The 24,677-nt window shown below is 43.5% G+C and overlaps 1 protein-coding gene across 2 annotated transcripts in view; it reads right to left on the bottom strand.

Moving 5' to 3' along the window:
* PTPN11 (protein tyrosine phosphatase non-receptor type 11) overlaps positions 1 to 24,677 on the bottom strand; it is an 83,897-nt gene that overhangs the window by 40,906 nt on the left and 18,314 nt on the right. For both annotated transcript variants that reach the window (XM_045458944.1, XM_045458945.1), the window contains exons 2-6: positions 20,129 to 20,251; positions 15,404 to 15,598; positions 12,927 to 13,119; positions 8,769 to 8,885; positions 7,970 to 8,083 (exon numbers count right to left, since the gene is read on the bottom strand). In XM_045458944.1, coding sequence (XP_045314900.1) covers positions 7,970 to 8,083; positions 8,769 to 8,885; positions 12,927 to 13,119; positions 15,404 to 15,598; positions 20,129 to 20,251 — 742 coding nt within the window. The remainder of the gene's footprint in view (positions 1 to 7,969; positions 8,084 to 8,768; positions 8,886 to 12,926; positions 13,120 to 15,403; positions 15,599 to 20,128; positions 20,252 to 24,677) is intronic.

Raw genomic sequence — 24,677 nt, 5'->3', positions numbered from 1 at the left:
CTCCCCCTCTCTTTCTCACTCTTCCCCCCCCCGCCCTCGTCTCTCTTCCTTTCTCCCTCCCCCCCTCCCCCCTTCCCTCTCTCTGTCTCCCTCTCTCCCTCTCTCTCCTGAAAACAACTTGTATTCAACACTCAGCCCAAATACATCCTTTCTGTCTATGGTGTGCCAGGCTCCCCTGGAGTCTCTACCAGGACTACAGGAAACCAGGCAGGACTACCTGTCTTTGTGGGGCCCACGGACTGCTTTGGGTTCTTCTCTTAGATAATATGCACACAGCACACCTGAAATAGCAAGATCAAAGTGTATCTCTTTATTTGATCACCTTTAGTTGCATCTGAGCAAAACCTCTCTTTATTCTGACAGACCCAGTAACACCATCTGCTTCTGCGAATTCACGGAACAAGAGACAAACGTGAAAACAACGGCCACACGGAGTGCCCATGAACTCCAAGGAGAGCAGGTAGTATGAAGGAAAGGGCTGCTGCTAGTGCACCTGTAACAAGAACCCATCCAGGCACGGGCACGGGGATCCAGGAAGGTTTCCCTGAGAAAATGATCCTGAGGCTGAGAACTGAGGAGTGTTAGTAAGGTGAAATGAAAAAGGAACATTCTAGTACAATCCCACCCATGACACCATATGAAAAATCGCACCGCCATCAGATGTCTACCAGTTCAAATTTTAACAAGTCCAGAATGAAAGTGGATCACCTGCCCTCAAACCCATTCCTCCCAGCCTCGCCATCTAGGTAAACCATGACTCTATCCTGCCAACTGCTCGAGCCAAAAACCTTCACCACATCCTTGCCTCAGCTCTGCCTTAACCACACGATGCGTTGACTCTACTTTCAAAATATCTCGAGAACCCAACCACCTCCACGGCTGCTACCCTGAACCAAGCCACTGCCATTTACCTGCTTTGGCTCCTGTGATGTGCCTCTCTGCGGGTCTCCCTGCCTCTATGTCCCCTTGCAGAAAGCCTCCCATGCGGCAGCCAGCAAGATCACATCCCTCCTGTGCTCAGAACCCTCCTCAGACTCTGTCACCAAGTAAAAGCCAATGCTGCTACACGGACCCGTGGGCCCACGGACCCCGTGTCATCTCGCTCCTCTGTGTCACTCCACCCACGTTCCCCTTCTGCCTGCTCCTCTCCGACAGTACTGTTTGCTGATGGTGCAACGTGCACGCACACTCCACGTTCCCACTTCAGGGCCTCTGCGCCGTTGTCCTCTCTGCCTGGAATGCTCTTCCTGAGGTTACCTGTATGGCCCGCTCCCTTACGTCCTTCAACTCTCTGCTCGAGTACCACTGCATCAGAGAGACCTGAGTAAAATGGTAACGACCCCATCAGCACGCCCTTCCTTTCTGGCCCTACTTTATTTTCTCTATAGCACGTATCACCCTCTCCCGCAACAAACATTCACTCGTTTCTTTGTTTTACTGTGTCTCCCCGTTGGCCATAAAGCTCCATAAGGATAATGACTTTTATTTGTTTCCTGCTGCATCCCCAGACCCTAGAACAGAACCCGGCCTGGAGTCTGTGCTTAATAACTACTTGGCAAATGAAGAAAATGAATACATCATGCCACCACCAGCGTCTCCTGTTTGGGGGAAATATTTTCAGGACATCTGCCCGACTCCCGACAACACTCATCTCTAACAACTGCTTTCCCCTCCAGACACAGTTGTTCCAAGTGATCGTGTCCTTGGTACTCTCCTCAGACCAAGATGGATGGCATCTGAGCCCATGAGAATCCTAGACTTTGTACGAAGTTGCTGGTTTCAATGTCTGCAAGGGGCCAGAAGGAAGGTTTGTAAGTCAGGAAGCAGAGGAATCTGCTCAAGGAAAAGAAGGATGAAGCAGGTGTGTGGAGAGCAGGCAGACTGGACACAGAGAGGCAGCAAGACGGAGGAGGGAGAAAGGAGAGAGTGGAGGCCAAAGGACTGCCAACAGCAAGATTTCCATCCATCACTTGGGTCCCGCAGTCAGATGCAGCGTCGAGGTGCAGCCTAGTGTCCCCTGGGCAGCCCGGGCCTAGAGGACTCCAAAGAGAAGAACAGGCTGAGAGAGCGTGCAAATACTCTATCAATGTGGCCGTGCGATACGTACCTCGCCGAGATGTTCAGGGCTGAGCTCAGGTTTCGGGTAACGCACAGCAAAGGCACAAAATCATAAGATCATAACCCGCCTTTTCATTTACGTAGCGAGTGTCTCACTTCAGAACCTTACTTCATCCCAGCAAAGCTAGAACTATCCTCCTCCTCACATTCATAAGCAGAGACACGCAAGAGACGTAAGATGTTTACACAGATCAAGAATGGGAAGCCTCTAGGAAAAAGTCAGACTTGGGGTCAGTGTCTTCATCCTACAACACATCCTAGAAGAAGACCAACAACCCGAATTCATTTCAGAGGCCAAGGAGAGAAGAATCGAGCAGCTTCCCAAGAGACTTTGTATTTAAGACGCGTCAAATGCAGAAGTAACTCGTAAGTGTCTTCTGGGGGAACGTACCCGAAAGGACACACGGAGCTTTACAGGCCACAACAAGACACAGCTGTCATTCAGAGCTCTGGTTCACCGTAGAGACCATCAGAGTCCTTGGTAAGAAGGAACTGATCCCAAATTATCACCTCCCGGGAAACAACTGAAGTACAAGTGCCCAGAGAATAATGCCTTGCTGTCGGGATCCAACTTCAGTTTCAGAGGGTTTAGATTGTAATGAGTCTCTGCTTCCACATATCTAGTTGGTTTCTATCATGGTTTGGTTCTGTTCTGAGCTGTATTCCCCAGGCCCCAACCTTAAAGGGCAATTTGGGGCAGGGGGGGCCCTGGGTAGCTCAGTTGGTTAAACATCTGACTCTTGGTCGTGGCGCAGGTCATGATCTCACGGGTGGTGAGATCAAGCCCTGTGTAGGGCTCTGTGCTGAGAGTTTGAAGCCTGCTTGGGACTCTCTCGCTCCCTCTCTCTGCTTCTCCCCTGCTCATGCTCTCTCTCAAAATAAATGAACTTAGAAAACAACAAAGGGTGTTTTTTAAAATTAACTGGATTTGAGAAGCAGATACCTAAGAGACCCAGAAAGCAGGTCACCAGCTGTTTAGGTCTGGTTTCAGCTGTCATCAGATGAAACGTTAGTCCTGTGCTCTGATTTAGCGAATGGCAATTTATGAGATCAGCCTGACCTCTATGGAGAACAGACATGATATTGTTTTTTTTCCATTTTTCCCAAAAGCCGGTTCACTGGCTTTGTTGTTAATAATGTATAAAAGATTACCTGAATCTGAGATGTCACAGGGAAACTATCAGGTCAGCATTTAGAAGCAACCTGCTTTTTCCAAGGCCAGGAAAGTCACGCTAGGAGCTATTCTAAGGTCACATCTTGACCCCACCGACAGGATCATGAGCAACACCCCTGATGCCACAAGCTTCCCGGGAAGGTCTGACTTTGTTTCCCTAAGCACTGCCTAAGTGACATTAGTGTTCAAGAACCCACCGGGCAACAGACACCCACCTCACTGCTGTCACTTTTTTTAAAGTTCATAGCCACTGTGAAGGAAAAGTGGTGTGGACGAATGATCGCCTCAGCTACCATTTTAAGAGAATGTGTAACGGGGTGCCTGGATGGCTCAGTCGGTTGAACGTCTGACTCTTGATTTTGGCTCAGGTCATGATCCCAGGGTAGCAAGACGAGCCCCATGTCAGGCTCTGCGCTGAGTGTGGAGCCCGCATGAGATTCTCTCTCTCCCCTTTACCCCTCTCCCCAGCTTGCTCTCTGAATGAATGAACGAATGAATGAATGAATAAAATGTAAAATGAACAAGGATATAGATTAAAAAAACAGCCCTCTCCCCAGCTTGCTCTCTGAATGAATGAACGAATGAATGAATGAATAAAATGTAAAATGAACAAGGATATAGATTAAAAAAACAGCCCTCTCCCCAGCTTGCTCTCTGAATGAATGAACGAATGAATGAATGAATAAAATGTAAAATGAACAAGGATATAGATTAAAAAAACAGCTCACGACCGGGGTGCCTGGTGGCTCAGTCAGTTAAGCGTCCGACTTTTGGTTTCAGCTCAAGTCATGATCTCATGGTTTGTGGGTTAGAGCCCCACACTGGCCTCGGCGCTGAGCATAGAGCCTGCTTAAGATTCTCTCTCTCTCTCTCTCTCTCTCTCTCTCTCTCTCTCTCTCTCCCCCTCCCTCTGCTCCCTCCTCTGCTTGCACACGCGCTCATTCTCTTTCAAATTGAAAAATTAAAAAAAAAAAAAAAAAAACCTTAAACCCTTCTTAAAGGATCTAAGATTTAAAAAAAAAAAAAAAAGAATTCCATAGAACTACTCTACAATCCAGCAACTGCACCATGAGGTATTTACCCAAAGGACACAAAAATACAGATTCAAGGAAGTACATGCACCCTAATGTTTATAGCAGCATTATCAACAATAGCTAAACTATGGAGACAGCCCCAAATGTCCATCGACTGATGAATGGATAAAGAAGATGTGGTGTGTGTGTGTGTGTGTGTGTGTGTGTGTGTGTGTGTAGATATATGTGTACACACACACACACACTGGAATATTACTCAGCCATCGAAAAGAGTGAAATCTTGCCATCTGCAACAACGTGGATGGAACTAGAGTGTATTATGCTAAGTGAAATAAGTCAGTCAGAGAAAGATAGGTATCATATGGTTTCACTCATATGCGGAACTTAGGAAACAAAACAAATGAACGTATGGGAGAGGGGAGAGGGAAAAAAACCACAAGAGACTTAACGATAGAGAACAAACTGAGGGTTGATGGAGGGAGGTGGGCAGGAGATAGGCTAGATGGGTGATGGGTACCAAGGAGAGCACTTGTGATGAGTAGTGGGTGTGTTGTATTTAAGTGAAGAATCACTGAATTCTGCTGAAACCAATATTGTGCTGTATATTAACTAAAATATAAATTTTAAAAAATTCCATAGATACCAAAGTATTTACAAATAAAATAACACGGTATCAAGGGGCGCCTGGGTGGTTCAGTTGGTTAAACATCTGACTTCGGCTCAGGTCATGATCTCGTGGTTTGTGAGTTCAAGCCCCGCATCGGGCTCTGTGCTGACAGCTCAGAGCCTGGAGCCTGTTTCGGATTCTGTGTCTCCCTCTCTCTCTCTGACCCTCCCCCGTTCATGCTCTGTCTCTCTCGGTCTCAAAAATAAATAAACGTTTAAAAAATTAAAAAATAAAAAAATAACACGGTATCAGGGATAACTGGCAACGTTGATAATGATGCATGGGGGTTCTTTATACACATCTATTTTATATAATACATTCAAAAAAATATTTTTAAGTTTTATTTATTTAAGTAATCTCTACACCCAATGTGGGTTTCGAACTCACAACCCCGAGATGAAGTGTCACATGCTCTTTGGACTGAGCCAGCCGGGCGCCCCTCAACATTTTTTCTTAATCAAGTAGGAAAAAGCACTTCTCAGTTCAAACAAACTGCATGTGTGTGCACATGTGTACGCATGATGATCAGGAAAACGTGAGCAGTGACTGATATCCATAATGTTAAGGCATTACTGTTAATAATTTTAAGTGTGAGCATGGTACTCTAGTTACGATCTTTTGAAATGAAATAGTTACAGATGAAAAAACACCTGGGATTTGCTTCAAGATAAGCCAAGGCAGGGGGAGGCGGTGGGGAGGAGTTAAAAAAAGACTGGCCACAGGGCACCCGGGCAGCTCAGTTGGTTAAGTGTCTGACTCCTGATCTCAGCTCAGGTCTTGGTCTCGGGGTCGTGAATTCAAGCCCCATTGTTGGGCTCCACACCGGGCATGGAGTCTACTTTAAAAAAAAAAAAAAAGACTGGCCACATATCAACAACTGTCAATGCTGGGTGACAGACATATTGCTGTGATTATACTCTGCCCTCTGCTCTTGGATAGATATGAAATTTTGTATAATAAAAACTTTGGAAAAATAGGTTTGCCATTCCAATTTCTGTACTCATCCCGCCTAACTCATGAGGCTTTATAAAGACTACATGAAATGAATGAAAACAAGTGGATGTAATTAAATGACCAGAAATGCTGCTCTTTATTTTTGCCACTGGTGGGACACAGGGAAGAAAGCAGTGGGCTTGAGATTTAAAAATTCTGACTGATTGGGGCACCTGGGTGGCTCAGTCAGTTAAGTGTCCGACTTGAGCTCAAGTCACGATCTCACAGTTCGTGAGTTCAAGCCCCATGTCAGGCTCTGTGCCGATAGCTTGGAGCCTGAAGCCCTCTTCGGATTCTCTGTCTCCCCCTCTCTCTCTCTCTCTCTGCCCTGTCCACACTTGTGCTCCCTCTCTCAAAAATAAATAACGAACATTAAAAAAAAAATTCTGGGGGCATCTGGGTGGCTCAGTTGGTTAAGCGTCTGACTTTGTCTCAGATCACGACCTCACAGTTCATGATTACAAGCCAAGCGTCAGGCTCTACGCTGACAGCCCAGAGCCTGGAGCCTGTTTCAAATTCTGTGTCTCCCTCTCTCTCTTCCCCTCTCCTGCTCGCTCTCTTTCTCTCAAAAATAAACAAACATTAAAAAACAGTTTTTTAATCTGACTTATTATGCTGATCATCAGTTTCTCAGTGATGCCCTTCATCACTGTCTTCCCTCTCTTAACTAGAAGCTCCCTTTTTCTTTTTTAACGTTTTTATGTATCTCAGAGAGAACGCTGGTGGGGGAGGGGCAGAGAGAGGGGGAGACAGAGGATCTGAAGCAGGCTCTGTGCCAAGAGCAGCCAGCCCGAGGTGAGGCTCGAACTCATGAACCACGAGATCATGACCTGAGCCGAAGTCGGATGCTCAACTGACTGAGCCACCCAGGTGCCCCTCAACTAGAAGCGCCTTAAAGACAGAAACCCTGTCCATCTTGTTTGACATAGTGTCCTGGGCAATAAGTCCAATGCCTGGTATGAAAAAATGAAGCCGAGTTCAAGTTCCTGTTCAGCAATGTGGAGCGGGGACTGTGACTGTTCTATTCTGCACCCAACCTCAGCGCTGCGGTGCAATCGGTATTTGTGGTATGGTGCTGGATGGTTTACTTAACCTCCCCAAGCCTCAGGCTCCTCCTCTGTAAAATGGAAATAAAGTCTATCTCAATAAGCTGATCTGACCTGTAGCCACTTCATGCGGCCATTCATTTGTTCCACATTTATTAATTCTAAAAGTCCTACAGAAAGTAAGTAATAGTCCATCATTCCCATAAACAGAATAGTAATAATAAAGTGACATAAACATTAGATAAATGTAAATACCCATTCAACAATTATTTATGGAGTTTCTACTGAGTTCTAGGCACTGTGCCACATGCTAGGGGTAACTATGAAAGTAAGTACGGTATGATCCTTGTTTTTGAGGAAGTTTTCAATCAAATGGGTGAGAGGAGAGAGAACACGATCACAATGTGAATTGGTAAGTGACATACCAGAGGAAAACAGGAACATAGCACATTCCCTCTGGGGACATTCTCCTACCCAAGTTGGTTTCAGGAAAGAAATCGGTTCACTTCCCAAAGTTGTAAATGTCAACTCCCAAATTAAAACCACCATGAGGTATTTCACTTTCACTTATTCACTGCAATAAGGCTATAGATTCTCTCTAAAGAAGCCAGCCAATGCTGGAAATCTTCCAAAGGAATTAGATCCTTTTGTTTTTCTGGGTTTTTGCCAGCAGTCCAAACCAAAAGAGCCAAATGGAGCTATTGGCTCATCCATTTAATATTAACTGCCAACTCCCTTCTCCCAGAACACAATGCCCTTCTATTTCAGAGAAGCCCCCTCAGCAACTTGTTCCGTGTCAATCAATGGCTGAATTAAGAAAGAGCACAGATTCAAGTCTTTCAGATCCAATTCCAAATACAGGGCCAACTTCTCTCTCATTAAAAATAGGATTTAATAACTCATGCAAAAAAAAAAAATTTTTTTTTTAATAACTTACCTCAAATTCTTCCCAAAAGCCTTGTTTGACTTTATCTGTGGTCTCAGCTAATTTGCTTAGTTCTCGAACCCGGCTTTCTATTTCAGCAGCATTGATGCGTGTTGTGTTGAGGGGCTAATCAAATTCAGCAGTTGGTGTGAAATGAATAAAGTATTATTAAAAAAAAAAAGTGTTAATACCAAAAAAAAAAAAAAAAAAAAGAGTTCCATCTTGATATTTGTAAGGCAAGGACAGGAAATTCAAAGGATACAGTAATTCACAACAAAAGTTTTCAAATACAGTTTCGCTTTTCTGTTTTGTCAGAAAATGTATCTTTCTTCAATCCCCACACACACTTTACTCTGCTGATATAAATTCAAACCTATTTTTCTTCATAAATCGATCCCAACATTATTTGGGGAGATGATATAATTTGCCACTAGGTGCTAAGAGGGAACTCTGAAGTAGCAGTAACTCCAAAGGGAGTAAGTGTAATCACCCAAAGTAAACCAAAGGGAGGCCTAGAACGAACACTTGGTAAAAGCTTGCCTTAGAAACTCCATAAAGCCTTTTAGAGATACACCTGGAGATATCATGGAAATGACATAACACCTGGAATTCGTTTCCAAATACCCCAGGGGAAGAGCAGTGGAGTGCGGTAACAATGAAACAAGATTTTTAAGTTGATCACAATTGAAGCTGGGTGATGGGTGTATGGAGGTCCATGATACTATTCTACTTCTGTATATTTAGAATATTCTGTATCAGGATTTTCTAAACTCCGTAAGGAGATGAAGCTTTAGCTTTCTAATATTCTCACCTGCTTGAGTTGTAGCACTGTGCCCAATGTTTCCACCATGGGGTTCTTCTTGTAATGCTCCACGAGATCTGTCAAAGAGTCAAACCGTTCTCCTCCACCAACATCATATTTCAGTTCCTTTCAAGACCAAAAAAAAGAAAAAAATCCTATTACCTTTATGTTAAATTATTATTTTTCCCAGCTGAAGTACAGAGACTGACTCTCCCCCAAAGAAAAAATGGCTGTCGTAGTACAAAGGAGAGAAAGCAAGGATGATCGAACAGGAAAGGCCGACTCAATGGGAAAGAGCTCATGGGGTGTGAGATCTAAGTAAGTATCCCTCAGCACCAGGGGCACAAAAGTCTCCCCTTCATACGTTAACTAAGTAGGTTAAAGAAACGAAAAACAGCATTATTTACTATTTACTTACACTCTAGGCTAAGCAACCATACGGCAGGCTGCTGAAGAGAAGGTAAATAACAATTTCTCTCTGAAATGCAACAAACTCCAAGGCTGGCTAGGCAGCACTGAAGCCCCAACACCCATGTCTCTATTTTCCTCTTCTAATGAAACTCTAAAAGAGAAATTATAAACAGAGACCAGGAAATTTTCTCTGACAAAAAGATCAGAATAGGCGACTTCAGGGAAACAACAGGAAAACAGTTAAACTCAGAAAATGCAAAACCCTAAAAATTAAATATGAAGATGTTTGGGTATGATCTTTTATTTAAAAATAAAACTGCGGTGGGGAGGGGGAGAAGCACTTTCAGAATGACAAAGGACAGACCTCTGAAAATCCATTCTTCCATAAAAGCAACAAAAATACTGGTAAAAACTGTCACCGACTTCTTCAGAACTCAGAAAATTAACCAAGGACTTGCACCAGTCCAAGGAACATTTATTTGAGAAAAATGATTGAATCTTGGTAAGGAGCAAACCCTGGCATTCTAACTTGCCCTCTCTTCCCATGCACCTCTCTCTTTCAGTAGCCTTGAAAACCAACAGCCTCATAACCACAGTAGCTGCGAGAGCCAGCAACACAGCATAGCCAGAGGGGACAGAATGGATTTGGAACCCTCTCAAGGGACCTATCCCCGGAGAATATTCCCTACAGGCAAACCTTGCTTTATTGCACTTCACTTCATTGTGCTTTGCGGATACGTTATTTTTTTACAAATTAAAGGTTTGTGGCAACCCTGCATCCAGAAAGTCTATTGGCACCATTTTTCCAACAGTATTTGCTCACTTTGTGTCTCTGTGTCGCGTTTTGGTAATTCTTCCGATGTTTCCACTTTTTCATTATTACTATATGTGTCACGGAGATCTGTGATCGGTGATTATGACTTCCTGAAAGCTCAGATGATGCTTAGTGTTTTTAGCAACAAAGCATTTTTTTTTTTCAACGTTTATTTATTTTTGGGACAGAGAGAGACAGAGCATGAACAGGGGAGGGGCAGAGAGAGAGGGAGACACAGAACCGGAAACAGGCTCCAGGCTCTGAGCCATCAGCCCAGAGCCCGACGCGGGGCTCGAACTCACGGACCGCGAGATCGTGACCTGGCTGAAGTCGGACGCTTAACCGACTGCGCCACCCAGGCGCCCCAACAAAGCATTTTTTAATTAAGGTTTGTTGTCTGTTGTTTTCTAGACATATTGCAACTGTACACTTAATAAGATACAGTATAGAATAAACAGAACTTTTATATGCACTGGGAAACCCAAAAAAATTCATTTGACTTGCTTTGTTGCAATACTCACTTTACTGCAGTGGTCTGCAACTGAACCCATAATATCTCTGAGATATACCTGTATTGGGCCTGCTTAGCAGCTCCCTGGAAAAGCCCTGTTTTCAGAGCTTATGTTTATTTGACCTGACTTAGAGTTCACTCAGCCCTGTCTTCAGGGGATCTGCCAAAAACAATCAGCAGCAACTGTTTAATATCAGAGCAGCCTGAGGGCAGTAATACCAACCAGTTAAAGCAAATAAGAGACTGACCAAAACGGAAAAAGGAAAATCTAGGTGATGTCCACATAGGGCTTGGAAAACCTCTAACATAGAGAGGCAAACCAAGAAACAAACTCTTAACTGTAGAGAACAAACTGATGGTTACCTGAAGGGAGGTGGGTGGGGAGAAAGGTTAAATAGGTGATGGGGATCAAGGAGTGCACTTGTTGTGATGAGCACCAGGTGTTACACGAAGGTGTCGGATCACTATATTGTACACCTAAAACTAATTATTACGCTGTATGTTAATTCACTCGAATTTAAATCAAAAGTTAAAAACAACAACAACAACAACACCTCTAACATATTCTTGAGAATCCAGAGGGCTATGTGACTGTGCAGGGCTGTGTGAAGTGTAGGGAAGATCCAAGAAATCCCTTATCTTTACCTCTAGTTGACCTTGAGGTTATGCACAAACAGAAGGTGAAGGCTAAGGCAGAGTTGGAATAGGCCAGAGCGCTGAAAGTATGCCCCAACACACACCCACACACACAGAGCCCTCCCTGCTCTCCCCACTGCCCCCGGTAAAGGCTAGGAGACTAACCACGCAAAGACTTCAGTGGCTACACATAGCAAAGAATACAGGAAAATCATGGAACACAGAAAGAGTAACAACTACAGCAACAATAAAAAAAATAGCGACAGCAAACAGCAAACCCTGGAAAAGCCGGCGTCTGATTTCCAGAGTCCTCACACTGTATCACTTAAAATGTCTAGTTGCAAACAAAAAAAAAATATGAAACATGCAAAGAAACAGGAAAGTATGGACCAAACATGGGGGAGGGGAGAACACTTAATAAGAGAAACTGTCCTTGAAAAAGCCCACATAAAGACTTGAAATCAGCAAGTATAAGAATGTCCAAAGAACTAAAGAAAACTTACTTTATAAATTAAAAGAAAATAGGAGGATGTTGTCTCATCAAATAGAGAATATCACAAAAACCTGTACACAAATGTTTACAGCAGCATTATTCACAATAGCTAAAATGCCCATCCATTTTTAACGGATAAACAAAATCTACTCTAGCCACACAATGGAATATTTGACAATAGAGTTTATTGACACACACTACAATATGGATAAACCTTGAAGACATTATGCAAAGTATAAGAAGCCAGACACAAAAGCCATGTTATATAATTCCACCTATATGAAACATCTAAAATAGGCAAATCCATGAAAATGAAAAGTAGATTAGTGGTTGCCAAGAGCTGGAGAGAGGGGAAATGATGGGGAGTGACTGGGAATGGACACAAGGTTTCTTTTCGGGGTGATGAAAATGTTCTGGAATTAGTGTCGGTGATTGCATCATATGTAACATACCAAAACCCACTAACTGCTTTAAAAGGGCGAAATTACATGGTATGTGAGTTGTACCTCAATAAAGCTGTTTTTTAAAATATTTATGTAATTAAAAAAAATTTTTTTGAATGTTTATTTTTTGAGACAGAGAGAGACAGAGTATGAGCCGGGTAGGGGCAGATAGAGAGGGAGGCATAGAATCCAAATCAGGCTCCAGGCTCTGAGCTATCAGCACAGAGCCCGACACGGGGCTCGAACCCACGAACTGTGAGATCACAACCCAAGCTGAAGTTGGATGCTCAACCAAATGAGCCACCCAGGCGCCCCTGTATTTATGTAATTTTAAAACTGAAGCAATAAGTGAACAGTTTCTATTTAAGAAACTATGTCAAAACCAAGTTTGACATAGTTGACCAAGAATCAACCTCCTTAGTCCCATCACCACATTAAAAACAAGAAATAGTGAGTTCAATTCTCCGAGCCTGAATGCAGGAACTCTGTAACATGAAGGCAAATGCAGTCACAGGCCAGCCTGTGATAGTCCTAAGGAGGAACCGAGGTCACCACTTTAGAAACGTGGAAGAGTAAGGCTGACCGACTCCAGCCACAATCAAGCAGAAACAAATTCGACAGTAAAGGGCAGAGGTGATTCACCAAGGCAGGATTTAATCTGCCAGGGATAGACTGGAAGTAAATAACAAAGTCCTGAAATGATGAAACAATTATAATAAATAATGTACTAAAAGCATATCAGCCTGTAACTAAACGAGCAAAGAAAATCTGACGTTGGAAGTGATGTCTGTCTTCTTCTGGCAGAAAAATCACCCAAAGACGACATTTTGCCAGACCCGTAGTTCAAGTGCGGCTTTACCTGACAGCGGATCATAACGTGGGTCACTTTAGACTTGCCATCGTTGCTTTCCCCTTTGTCATCACCAGTTCGGACAGAGAGAACAAAATCTCCAGGGTGGCTCTGGCTCTCTCGTACCAGAAAGCTGCCGTGTTTTCCTTTCTCCGTTAATAATTTCTCTGCTTCTTTCCCAGAGAGGTGTCCATGAAACCACCTAAATTTTTTTAAATGAAAATCAATTGAGTTCTGCCATGAGTTCACAGCATTCTTTCACAAAACTGCCATACACAGCGAGCTCCTAAACAATTAAAAAACAGACACAGTCCTCTAAGAGATTGGTCAATCCCGCACAAGGCAAAATTTGCAGCCCAAGCAGGAAGGAAAAATGGCAAAGATGTTAAGAATAACCATTCAACTTTTTAAACGAGCCCACAGTCATTGGGAAACAAATGTCCTCAATCTTTCCTATTTTCGTTTCCATCTCCAGCTTTTAAAAATGCATTTTGTCATTTCTCCATGCCCTACCCTAAAAGGATCAACTATTTAAACACAACCATTTAAAGAAATTAAAAGAGAAAATCATGGTAGAAACAGAAAATCATTTGAATGTTTGCCCTTGCTTTGGTATGTGCAAATTACATAAGAAAGGATTTTCATTATAAATGAAGCATTCCAAATGTTTTAATATGTCCAACCAATACTTTCAACAGCCTCCAAGTTTTCTGTCAATACCTTCGGAGCATACACCGGGCTATCATTTCAAACCCTAATGCACATAACTTCTAGAGTAGGGGTGAGGGATTTTGTTAAAAATGTGAATTCCCATGCCTCACAACCAGAGGTAGTGATACATGAAGTCCGAAGGTGGCCCAGCAACCTGCATTTTCACCCAGCACGCCAGAGTCCTGATGTAGGCCATCAGAGGACAGACTCTGAGACAATAGTACTCTCAGATACTTAAAAAAACATCTTGGGGGGCGCCTGGGTGGCTCGGTCAGTTGAGCGTCCGACTTCGGCTCAGGTCATGATCTCATGGTCCGTGAGTTCGAGCCCCACATCAGGCTCTGTGCTGACAGTTCAGAGCCTGGAGCCTGCTTCCAATTCTGTCTCCCCCTCTCTCTGCCCCTAACCCACTCACATTCTGTCTCTAACTCTCTCAAAAATAAATAAACATTAAAAACAAAAAAATTAAAAAAAAAAAAAAAAAAACACCTTGGGGCACCTGGGTGGCTCAGTCGGCTGAGCATCCAATTTCAGCTCAGGTCATGATGGTTTCTGAGTTCGAGCTCCGTGTCGGGCTCTGTCCTGACAGCTCAGAGCCTGAAGCTTGCTTCCGATTCTGTGTCTCCCTCCCTCTCTCTCTCTGCCCCTCCTCCACTTGAGTTCTCTCTCAAAAATAAACAAACATTAAAAAAAAATTTTTTTTTTTTTTAAACATCTTAATGGGGTGCCTGGATGGCTCAGTTAGAAGAGCACGTGACTCTTGATCTCAGGGTTGTGAGTTCAAGCCCCATGTTAGGGGTAGAAATTACTCAAATAAAAAAACAAACTTTAAAAAAATCTGAACCTAGTCATATTAATCATGCGGCTTTTTCCCTCAGAATCTTGGTAAGAAAGCAAGCACTATCATGGCAGAGAGTATTAATGGCTCATCACTAGGGGAATATACTTTGAGTTATTTTTCATCCACCCTCAACTGAACAGAGTAAAATTTAGAGATAAACTGAGGTGGCTGGCAGTCTTTTGCTTGAAGCTACAGTGGTAGCTGGAGAAACAAACTATCGGCATACAAAGAGGTGGTGCAAACTGAAGAAACCTACCTGAAGATACAAAATATACAAACCTACCTAAGAGACCCTGAATTTGTACTGAGTCAGAGAGGAGACTGGGGCTGTAGAAAACCAATAAAAGCAATAAAAATAGGTCAAGCCCTGGCTTTCATCAGCTTAGTTCCAACACAAGGCAGCAGGGGTGGGGGAAGATCTCTGAAATAACGGAATTTCCTCTAAGCAAGGTCATTCGCCACATTTGTGGATACTACATAAAAGAACTGATGAAAAATCTGACCCTCTGAGCTCTCTGCTTTTCGGCTTCTGAGCTTAAACTGACATCTGTTGGCGGCATTGCTGAATAGCTGGTCAGGAGCTACTACTGAGAACTGGTGCTGTTTTGGCATCTCCATTATCATTTGTTTTTCTCTCCTAACTCTCAAAGATTATCAGCTCAAGTCCAATAATCCTAAAATTACTGCATGTACCAAGAACATACAGGAATAATCTGAGATCCCCGCAGAGTAAGCGTAAGGAACACTGATGGACACTTTTACAAGAAAAGGGGGATCTGAAAGTAATCTGATCCCATTTCTTCCTTCAGTAAAACTTTACTTGAAAAGGTTACAGCTTGAGCAACAGACCAAGCCAAACCCCCACAAAGCATTCAGAGAACACCTACAGCACGGGAGAGACGCACAGACTCTGGAGTCGCTAAGAGTCACTGACCTTTCAGAGGTAGGGTCTGCACAGTTCAAAGGATATTTGAGCTCAATAACATCTCCATTCTTCTCTTTTAATTGCCCGTGGTGTTCCATGTAATACTGGACCAGCTCAGCCAGAGTGGCAAACTTCTCCCCTCCGTACAGGTCATAGTAATCACCGGTGTTCTGAATCTTGATGTGGGTGACAGCTCCATTTCTTCTAAAATAGTCCATTAGGGGAGAAACGAAAACTAGTAAAGAGCCACGCTAGTAAAAATGGATCTCATAATTCAATAGCAGATTTCACCTAAACGTGGAAACACACCCAAGAAACCAGTTTACATTTCTCCTGTAACAAACGCAGTGAGTCAAAGGACCACGTGGTCAACCATTTCAACACAAAGGGCTCTGTTTATTGGTTCCTTTCCCTTGTACAACTTCTATGTTCAAAGTCTGACCTATCGGGGGCACCTGGCTGGCTTGGCCAGTCAGTGGAGTGTGCGGCTCTTGATCTCTCAGGGTTGGGAGTTCGGGCCCCCCATAGGATGTAGAGATTACTTAAAAATAAAATCTTTGAAAGCCTGGCCTGTCAAACTGCATATATTAAGTGACAACAATTTTCCTCATCATTAATTAATCGAGACACATATATTAAAGTTAAACATCCATCTATCTTGTAATCTACTAAATCTACTCATTAAGTATTTTGCTCCCCACAAAATGAAACTGTATGGCTATCAAAGACTTGTATAAGAATATTCACTGTAGCCTTATTTGGAATACAAAAATATTGGAAACTCAAATATTTAGCATCAAAATGGATAAATAGTTGTATACTCATACAATAGAACACTACACAGCAATTAAAAACAAAACAAAACAACACTAATACATATGACACGAACAAATCTCAAAAACATTACATTAAGAGAAAGAAGCCAGGGGATACCTGGCTGGCTCAGCTGGGAGAGCATACAACTCTTGGTCTCAGGGTTGTGAGTTCGAGTCCCATGCTGGGTGTAGAGATTACTTAAAATCTTTGGGGCACCTGGCTGGCTCAGTCAGTTAAGCGTCCGACTCTTGGTATAGGCTCAGGTCATGATCTCACAGTTCATGGGTTCATGGATTTGAGCCCCACTGTCAGTTCTGAGTCTGCCTGGGACTCTCTCTCTCTCTCCTCTGCCCCCTCCCCTGCTTGCACTCTCTTCTTCTCCCTCTCAAGATAAACATTTTTTAAAAAATTTTTAAAGAAAGACAGAAAGAAAGAAAGAAAGAAAGAAAGAAAGAAAGAAAGAAAGAAAGAAAGAAAGAAAGAAACTACTATCTCACAGACCACCTATTAATCACAAAAAGAAAGGGGCGCCTGGGTGGCTCAGTCAGTTGAGCGTCCAACTTCAGCTCAGGTCAGGATCTCACAGGTCCTGAGTTCGAGCCCCACATTGGGCTCTGTGCTGACAGCTCAGAGCCTGGAGCCTGCTTCGGATTCTGTGTCTCCCTGTCTCTCTGCCCCTAACCCACTCACATTCTGTCTCTGTCTCTCTCAAAAAAATAAACAAACATTAAAAAAAAAAATGTACTCATAATCACAAAAAGAAAAAGGTGCCTTTACAATGGGAAAATCTGGCAAACACCTCAATCAAGTGATTAAATTGAACACCCCCAAGGGGCTCCTGAGCAGCTCAGTTAGTGACACATCGTACTCTTGATTTCAGCGCTGGTCACGATATCTCATGGTTCGTGAGTTTAAGCCCTACATCTTGCTTGGGATTCTCTCTCTCTCCCTCTCTCTCTGCTCCTCCCCTGCTCTGTCGTACATGCACTCACTCTCTCTCTCTCTCTGTTTCTCTCTCAAAAATAAATACAATACAATACAATACAATACAATACAATACAATACAATACAATACAATAAAACAACACAACACAACACTGAACAGCCTTGAAAAATGGGACAAGCAGGCCCCATGTGCTTCCCACTGTGAGATAATGGGGCGGGCCGAACACTGCCCCTGTGGTGCACTTGCCAAAGATGTGTCATCTGAATTTAAAAATGAGGAAACGATCAGCAAATTGAGATTGAAGGACAACCTACGAAATGACTGGCCTGACTGGCCAAAAAGCCAGAAGAGAGAGAGAAAAAAAAGAAAAGGTCAGGAGAGACTAGAAACATAAAAATTGAATGCAATGAATGATCCTTGACTGGATCCTCCTGAATCTAGTGTGGGGTGGCGGCTGGGGCACGAGATGGGACACGGGGTGGGACTCAGACACTTGCAATCACTTCAACAGCCATTACTGAAATAACAAGGGAAATCTGAATATGAATATTAGATGGTATTATAGAAGCAAGGTTAAAATGTATTACCTATAATAATGATTTTTTTCAAGACATGGAGTTTCTTTCCTTAATGTTTATCTTTGAGAGCGAGAGAGAGAGAGAGAGAGAGCAGGTGAGCAGAGGAGCAGCAGAGAGAGAGGAGGGCAGAGGATCTGAAGGGCTGAGAGCAAAAGCACAGAGCCCGATGTGCCACTCCAACTCACGAACCGTGAGATCATGACGTGAGCCGAAGTCAGACACTTAACTGAGCCACCCACGCGCCCCTCATAACTGAGTCTGTAGTTACACAGGAGAATGTTCTTGTTTATCAGACATAGACACTGAAGTTTTTTTGTTTTGTTTTTCCCAAGGAGGACTCTTGCCCAGCGTGGAGCCCAAGACGGGCTCGAACCCATGACCCTGAGATCAAGACCTGAGGATCCGACTCTTGATTTTGGCTCAGATTGTGATCTCATGATTCATGGGTTCAAGCCCTACATCAGGCTCTGCACTAACAGTGCAGTAATAGTGCAGAGCCTGCTGGGATTCTCTCTCTCTCTCTCTCTGCCCCTCCCCCAATGACACCAACTCAAAATAAGTAAATTTAAAATAATAATAAAATAAAATAAAGGTAAAAATAGGGGCACCTGGCTGACTCAGTCAGTAGAGCGAGCAACTCTTGATCTCAAGGTTGTGAGTTCGAGCCCCATGTTGGGTATAGGGATTATTTAACATCACAATCTTTTTAAAAGTTTTAAAACAAAGTAAAAAATATGTCGATTATCTGCACTTTGCTTTCAAAAGGTTCAGGGGGAAAAAAGTAGACACACAAACACACACTCAGAAAGGACAAATGTGACAACACGTTGGCAGGTGAAGAGAAGGTGGGTGGTCACATATTCATCTTTCAACGTTTCTGTAAGCCAGAAATTTTTCAAAATAAAAAGTTGAGGGGCAAGGAAAAAAAAAAAAAATCCCACCAATTCTCTAGTCCCGGTCCTGCCACTGAGTAGCTGCGAGACTAGGTTACTAACTTAACCTCTGGGCCTCAGCTTAGTCACCCGTAAAATGAAGATAATTGTGGTACTTATTCATAGGTTGCTGGGAAAATGAAATAGAATGATATGTGTAGAGTGCTTGGCACAAGGGCCTGGTGCATATGTCAAGTCCTCAATCATGTCTGCTGACACTATCATGATCATCATATACTCTCCAAACAAACTCTTACAGCTCAAATATCACGCAACGTTTAAGTTAGAGGCCCGTGCTGATTCAAGCCCTGAGGACTCACAAAGACCCATTCCTTGTATTAAAACACAAGAAAAAGTTAACGACGGGGGCTCCTCAAAAACTAATCCAAGCCAAAAAGAGGTTTCCCAAGTCCCAAAGGGATCCTAAATAAACCCACCACAGTTTATCCAACCCTCTATTGTGGGAGTGTTTTCAGTTTGTTTTACATTTTTTGAACAGTATGGCCAACATCCTGTTACAGGTCTCTTTGAGCAGGTGGGACGGTTTTTCTAGAAACTGACCTTCTCTTATATACTTATGTCCCTTACTCTAGATTATTCCAGGAGCTGTAACGCTACTGCCTTATGATTTTGCTTTTATTATTACTATTTTCAAATAAGGAAGTAAGATGTGTTGACCATACTGTTCAAAACATTTGAAACAAAAACAACTCAGTGTCCCACAACAGAGGACTGGATAAACTGTGGTAGGTTCACAACATTTGAGTATAGCCATCAAAATTAAAATTAATAATTAGATCTCTATGTACCAGCACAGACCTCAAAAAGTTTAAACAGGAAGTTGCAGAATAATAGATACACTCTAAGGCCTGTGTATGTGAATTCTAAAAACACACAAACCAACTTTATATTGTTCACAATAGCAGCAAGACAGTGCAAGTATAAAAACACATTCAGGAAGGATACATGCCAACCTCTCGATGGCGGTTTCCTCTGGGGAAAGAGGGAGGGGATGGGACTGGGCAGGGGAACAAACGGGACCACAACTTCCTCAGTGATGTTTTATTTCTTGAAAAAGAAAAGTGATCTGAAGAACCTCTTCAAAAGCATTTTTCCCATTAACAAATCAACAGAAGGAAAAGGGAAAATGCAGGCAACCAGGTTCAGGATGTGTGGAACCCGGACCAAGTGGTGGTGACGACGGTCTGTTCGCCTCACCCGCTGGGGTCTCTCAGGGGAGAAGTGCCCATCATGATGCCCCTTCTGCTGTATTCCCACGCGCCCACTCTCGGGAGGCCTCGCCTGAGGCCCGTGAGCAGGCTGAGTCGCATCTGACACGTGGGCCAGGCCTCGCCGTGGGCCAGCAGGCAGGCCTTCAGACTCTCAGGGAGGGTAGCCAGCGGTCCTGGTGTGGTCTTAACGTTTCTCACCCTTTCAGGGTTCTCTTTTTCTTCCAACTTACCTGACAGAAAGGGTGAAGTCTCCAGGGTTACTTTTACTGGGCCTCGCCAAAAAACTGCCATCAACTCCTCTTGTCAACAGCAGGTTTTCTGCCTCCACGCCAGTGATGTTTGGGTGAAACCATCTTGAGCAAGAGAAAAATGGAGAGAGCCATGAAAACCAAGGGACTCTGTCACTTCCCACACCATCACACCGAAAATGCCTAGGGGTAGGTAGAACAGCTAATAGAAATAAAAAACAAGGGGCACCTGGGTGGCTCAGTCAGTCGAGCGTCCGACTCTTGATTTCAGCTCAGGTCATGATCTCATAGTTTGTGAGACTGAGCCCCACACTGGGCTCTGCGCAGACAGGGAGAGCCTGCTTGGGATTCTCCCCTCCCTCTTTCTCTGCCCTTCCCCACCCCCCAATAAATAAACTTAAAAAAAAATCTTTACAAAAATACAAAACAAGACCTTCCCTTCCTCTTCCCCCTCTTCTCCTTGGTCACTCCCACCCCCCCTTGACTTCCTCTTGGTAGGAGCCTAGCTAGCATCCTGCCAGCACAATGGGTGGGGCTGGGGCATGGTCAGTGGGACCGGGGCTGGGGGTTTGGATATTAAGCCAAGCCCAAAGCCCAAAAAGACAGTCCAGGAGATTGAACACATTGGAGTGGAATTACACAAGTAAATAAACAAAGAAACTAATGAATAAACATACTGAGGATAATGAGAGCCAGATTTCTCACTGTTGGAGAGGCAATATACATATAGACAGGTTGAACGCCCAAATAAACTCTGGTGTTAGATTAGAATCGGAGGTAATGTAAACTCTAGCTTTTAACATACATATAGAGATAAGTATAGAAATACAGATGTAGGTTTCCATGTAGGTATGTGCGTATGTATGATGCACACATATTTTCCTAGCTCTTTCTTCTAAAAGGGCCTGGAAGCAATGACATCCCAGTAGCCATCAGCATAACCAGCCCCCTTATCATGGTTTCTAAATACTTTTCTCCAACAAAAGGAACCGGGTTTCTTGGAGAAAAAGCTGATTCCAGTTCTGGGCACTAAAAGTAAGATGAATTTGGAACACCTTCCTGTATCCAGCTCCAATGAGGACATGTCAAAAGAATACAAGAGCCTGGGGCGCCTGGGTGGCGCAGTCGGTTAAGCGTCCGACTTCAGCCAGGTCACGATCTCGCGGTCCGGGAGTTCGAGCCCCGCGTCGGGCTCTGGGCTGATGGCTCAGAGCCTGGAGCCTGTTTCCGATTCTGTGTCTCCCTCTCTCTCTGCCCCTCCCCCATTCATGCTCTGTCTCTCTCTGTCCCAAAAATAAATAAACGTTGAAAAAAAAAATTAAAAAAAAAAAAAAAAAAAGAATACAAGAGCCAGCTTAAAGGGATTCATACCTGCCAAATTAGACAATTTGTACCTCAAAATTAAAAAACAATATTGGGGCATTTGGGTGGCTCAGTTAGTTAAGCATCCAACTTCAGCTCAGGTCACAATCTCACAGTTCGTGAGTTCGAGGGCTACGTCGGGCTCTGTGCTGACAGCTCAGAGCCTGGAGCCTATTTCAGATTCTGTGTCTCCCTCTCTCTCTGCCCCTCCCCTGCTCATGCTCTGTCTCTCTCTGTCTCAAAAATACACATTAACCTTTTTTTTGAAATAAAAAATGATATTAATAGAAAACAGACCACTGAATAAAATAAGAAACCTAACAGTCCATACGGATCTCAATTTTTTTTAACTAATTACGGTTCTTCCAAAAATTAAGTATGGACTAACCATATATACTGAAATTCCACTTCTGGGTATATACCCAAAAGAACTAAAGGCAGGAACTCAGATATTTGTATACACATGTTCATAGCAGCACTACTCATAACAGCCAAATGGTGGATGCAACCCAAGTGCCTACCAACGAACGAATGGATCAACAAAATGTGATTATATACATCAACGGAATATAATTCAGCCTTGATAAGTTAGAAATTCTGCCACACGCTACAACACGGATGAACCTCGAAGACATTGTGTTGAGTGAAACACACCAGTCACAAAAGGACATATACTGTAAGACCCTACCTCTCCATGATGCACCTAGGGTAGTCAAACCCAAAGAGACAGAAAATAGGATGGTGGTTGTCAGGAACTGGAGGAGGACATGGGAGTGTTAGTGCTTAACAAGCACAGAGTTTCAGTTGAGAAGATGAAAATGTTCTGGAGATGGATGGTGCGGGTGGCTGTCCACCAATGTCAATGTGCTTAATGCCACTTAAAAATCATTAAAATGAGGGGCGCCTGGGTGGCGCAGTCGGTTAAGCGTCCGACTTCAGCCAGGTCACGATCTCGCGGTCCGTGAGTTCGAGCCCCGCGTCAGGCTCTGGGCTGATGGCTCAGAGCCTGGAGCCTGTTTCCGATTCTGTGTCTCCCTCTCTCTCTGCCCCTCCCCCGTTCATGCTCTGTCTCTCTCTGTCCCAAAAATAAATAAACGTTGAAAAAAAAATTTTTTTTTAAATCATTAAAATGATGCGGCGTCTGGGTAGTTCAGTCGGTTAAGCGTCTGACTCTTGATTCAGCTCAGGTCATGATCCCACAGTTCATGAGATCGAATCCCGTGTTGTGCTCTGCACTGACAGTGCAGAGCCTGCTCAGGATTCTCTGTCTCCCTCTCTCTGTCCCTCTCTCACTAGCACACACACACACTCTCTCTCTCTCTCTCTCTCAATCAATCAATCAATCAATATTTTTGAAAGTTTTAGGGGCACCTGGGTGGCTCAGTTGGTTGAGTATCTGACTTCGGCTCAGGTCATGATCTCATAGTCCGTGGGTTTGAGCCCTGCGTCGGGCTCTGTGCAGACAGCTCAGAGCCTGGAGCCTGCTTCGGATTCTGAGTCTCCCTCTCTCTCTGCCCCTCCCCTTCTCACGCTCTGTCTCTCTGTCTCTCTGTCTCTCTCTCAAAAATAAACATTAAAAAAAGTTAAAATAAGTTTTAAAAAATGGTTAAAGTGACAAATTTTCTGTTATGTATATTTAACTGCAATCAAATACAGGGGGACAAAGGGAAAGCTCTTTGCAGTAGAAGCACAAAGAATGACATATAATAAATACAGGAGTAACAGAATTAGGAAATCACCTTTTGGTAACTGTCACATTAATAGGTCAGGCAAGAACTGTCACAAGGCACTAAAACTAGTGGGTGAACATTTCAGGAAGTACAGGGTGTTTATAGCAACTCAAAGTACCTCCCCATGAAATGTTTATTAATTACTTATTAATTACCAAATAAAAAATACTCAGGGGCGCCTGAATGGCTCAGTTAGTTAAGTGTCCAACTTTGGCTCGGGTCATGATTTCACGGGTTCTTGAGTTCAAGCCCCACATCAGGCTCTGCAGAGAGCTCACAGCCTGGAGCCTGCTTCAGATTCTGTGTCTCCCTCTCTCTCTGCCCTTCCCCCACTGACACTCTGTGTCAGTGTGTGTGTGTGTGTGTGTGTGTGTGTGTGTGTGTCTGTCTGTCTGTCTCTCTCAAAAATAAACATTAAAAAAAATTTATAAATAAACAAACATTAAAAAAAATTTTTAGATACAAACTTCACAGTGGAGAATTTGACAGATAACTATCTTAACCAACAGATAAAAGTTAACATCACCAGTTATGGATTAAACTGGCATCACGTGCCTCCTGACATCATGCATGGAGAAATGCAAGTGCCATTTCTGTGATATTCCCATCAAAAATGCATTATCTAGGGGCGCCTGGGTGGCGCAGTCGGTTAAGCGTCCGACTTCAGCCAGGTCACGATCTCGCGGTCTGTGGGTTCGAGCCCCGCGTCAGGCTCTGGGCTGATGGCTCAGAGCCTGGAGCCTGTTTCCGATTCTGTGTCTCCCTCTCTCTCTGCCCCTCCCCTGTTCATGCTCTGTCTCTCTCTGTCCCAAAAATAAATAAACGTTGAAAAAAAAAATTTAAAAAAAAAATGCATTATCTAACCTAATTATGAGGAACATCAGACAAACCCCAAATGAGTGGCATTCTACAAGGTCAGATGGAGGCAGAAATTCAATGGTATCATCATAATATAAATTTCCTGATTTTGACAAGTGCACTGTATGTATGTCTATGTTTTTAGGAAATGCACACTGAAGTATTTTATTTTAATGTTCATTTATTTTGAGAGAGAGAAGGAGAGAGAGACAGAGCACGCATGAGTGGGATAGGGGCCGAGCAGGAGACAGAATCGGAAGCAGGCTCCTGTGCTGTCAGCGCCTACGCGGGCGGGGCTCAAACTCACAAACCGCGAGATCATGAGCTGAGCCAAAGCTGGACACTTAACCAAGTGAGCCACCCAGGCGCCCCAACACACTGACGTATTTTAGAGTAACAAGACAACATGCTTGTAATTTACTCTCCAATGGTTCAGAATGAAATTAGACATACGGTGTGTATATACATGGGGGGAGGCAAATGTGATACCATGCTAGCTGGCAAATCTGGGTAAAAACTAAACAGAAGTTGTATCATTCTTACAAGATTTGTATAAATTTGAAGTTATTTCAAAATAGAAA

Source organism: Leopardus geoffroyi, chromosome D3, assembly GCF_018350155.1.
Source record: "Leopardus geoffroyi isolate Oge1 chromosome D3, O.geoffroyi_Oge1_pat1.0, whole genome shotgun sequence".
NCBI lineage: Eukaryota > Metazoa > Chordata > Mammalia > Carnivora > Felidae > Leopardus > Leopardus geoffroyi.
The sequence above is the reverse complement of the archived record's forward strand: the minus strand, read 5'-3'. Positions and strand labels throughout refer to the sequence as shown.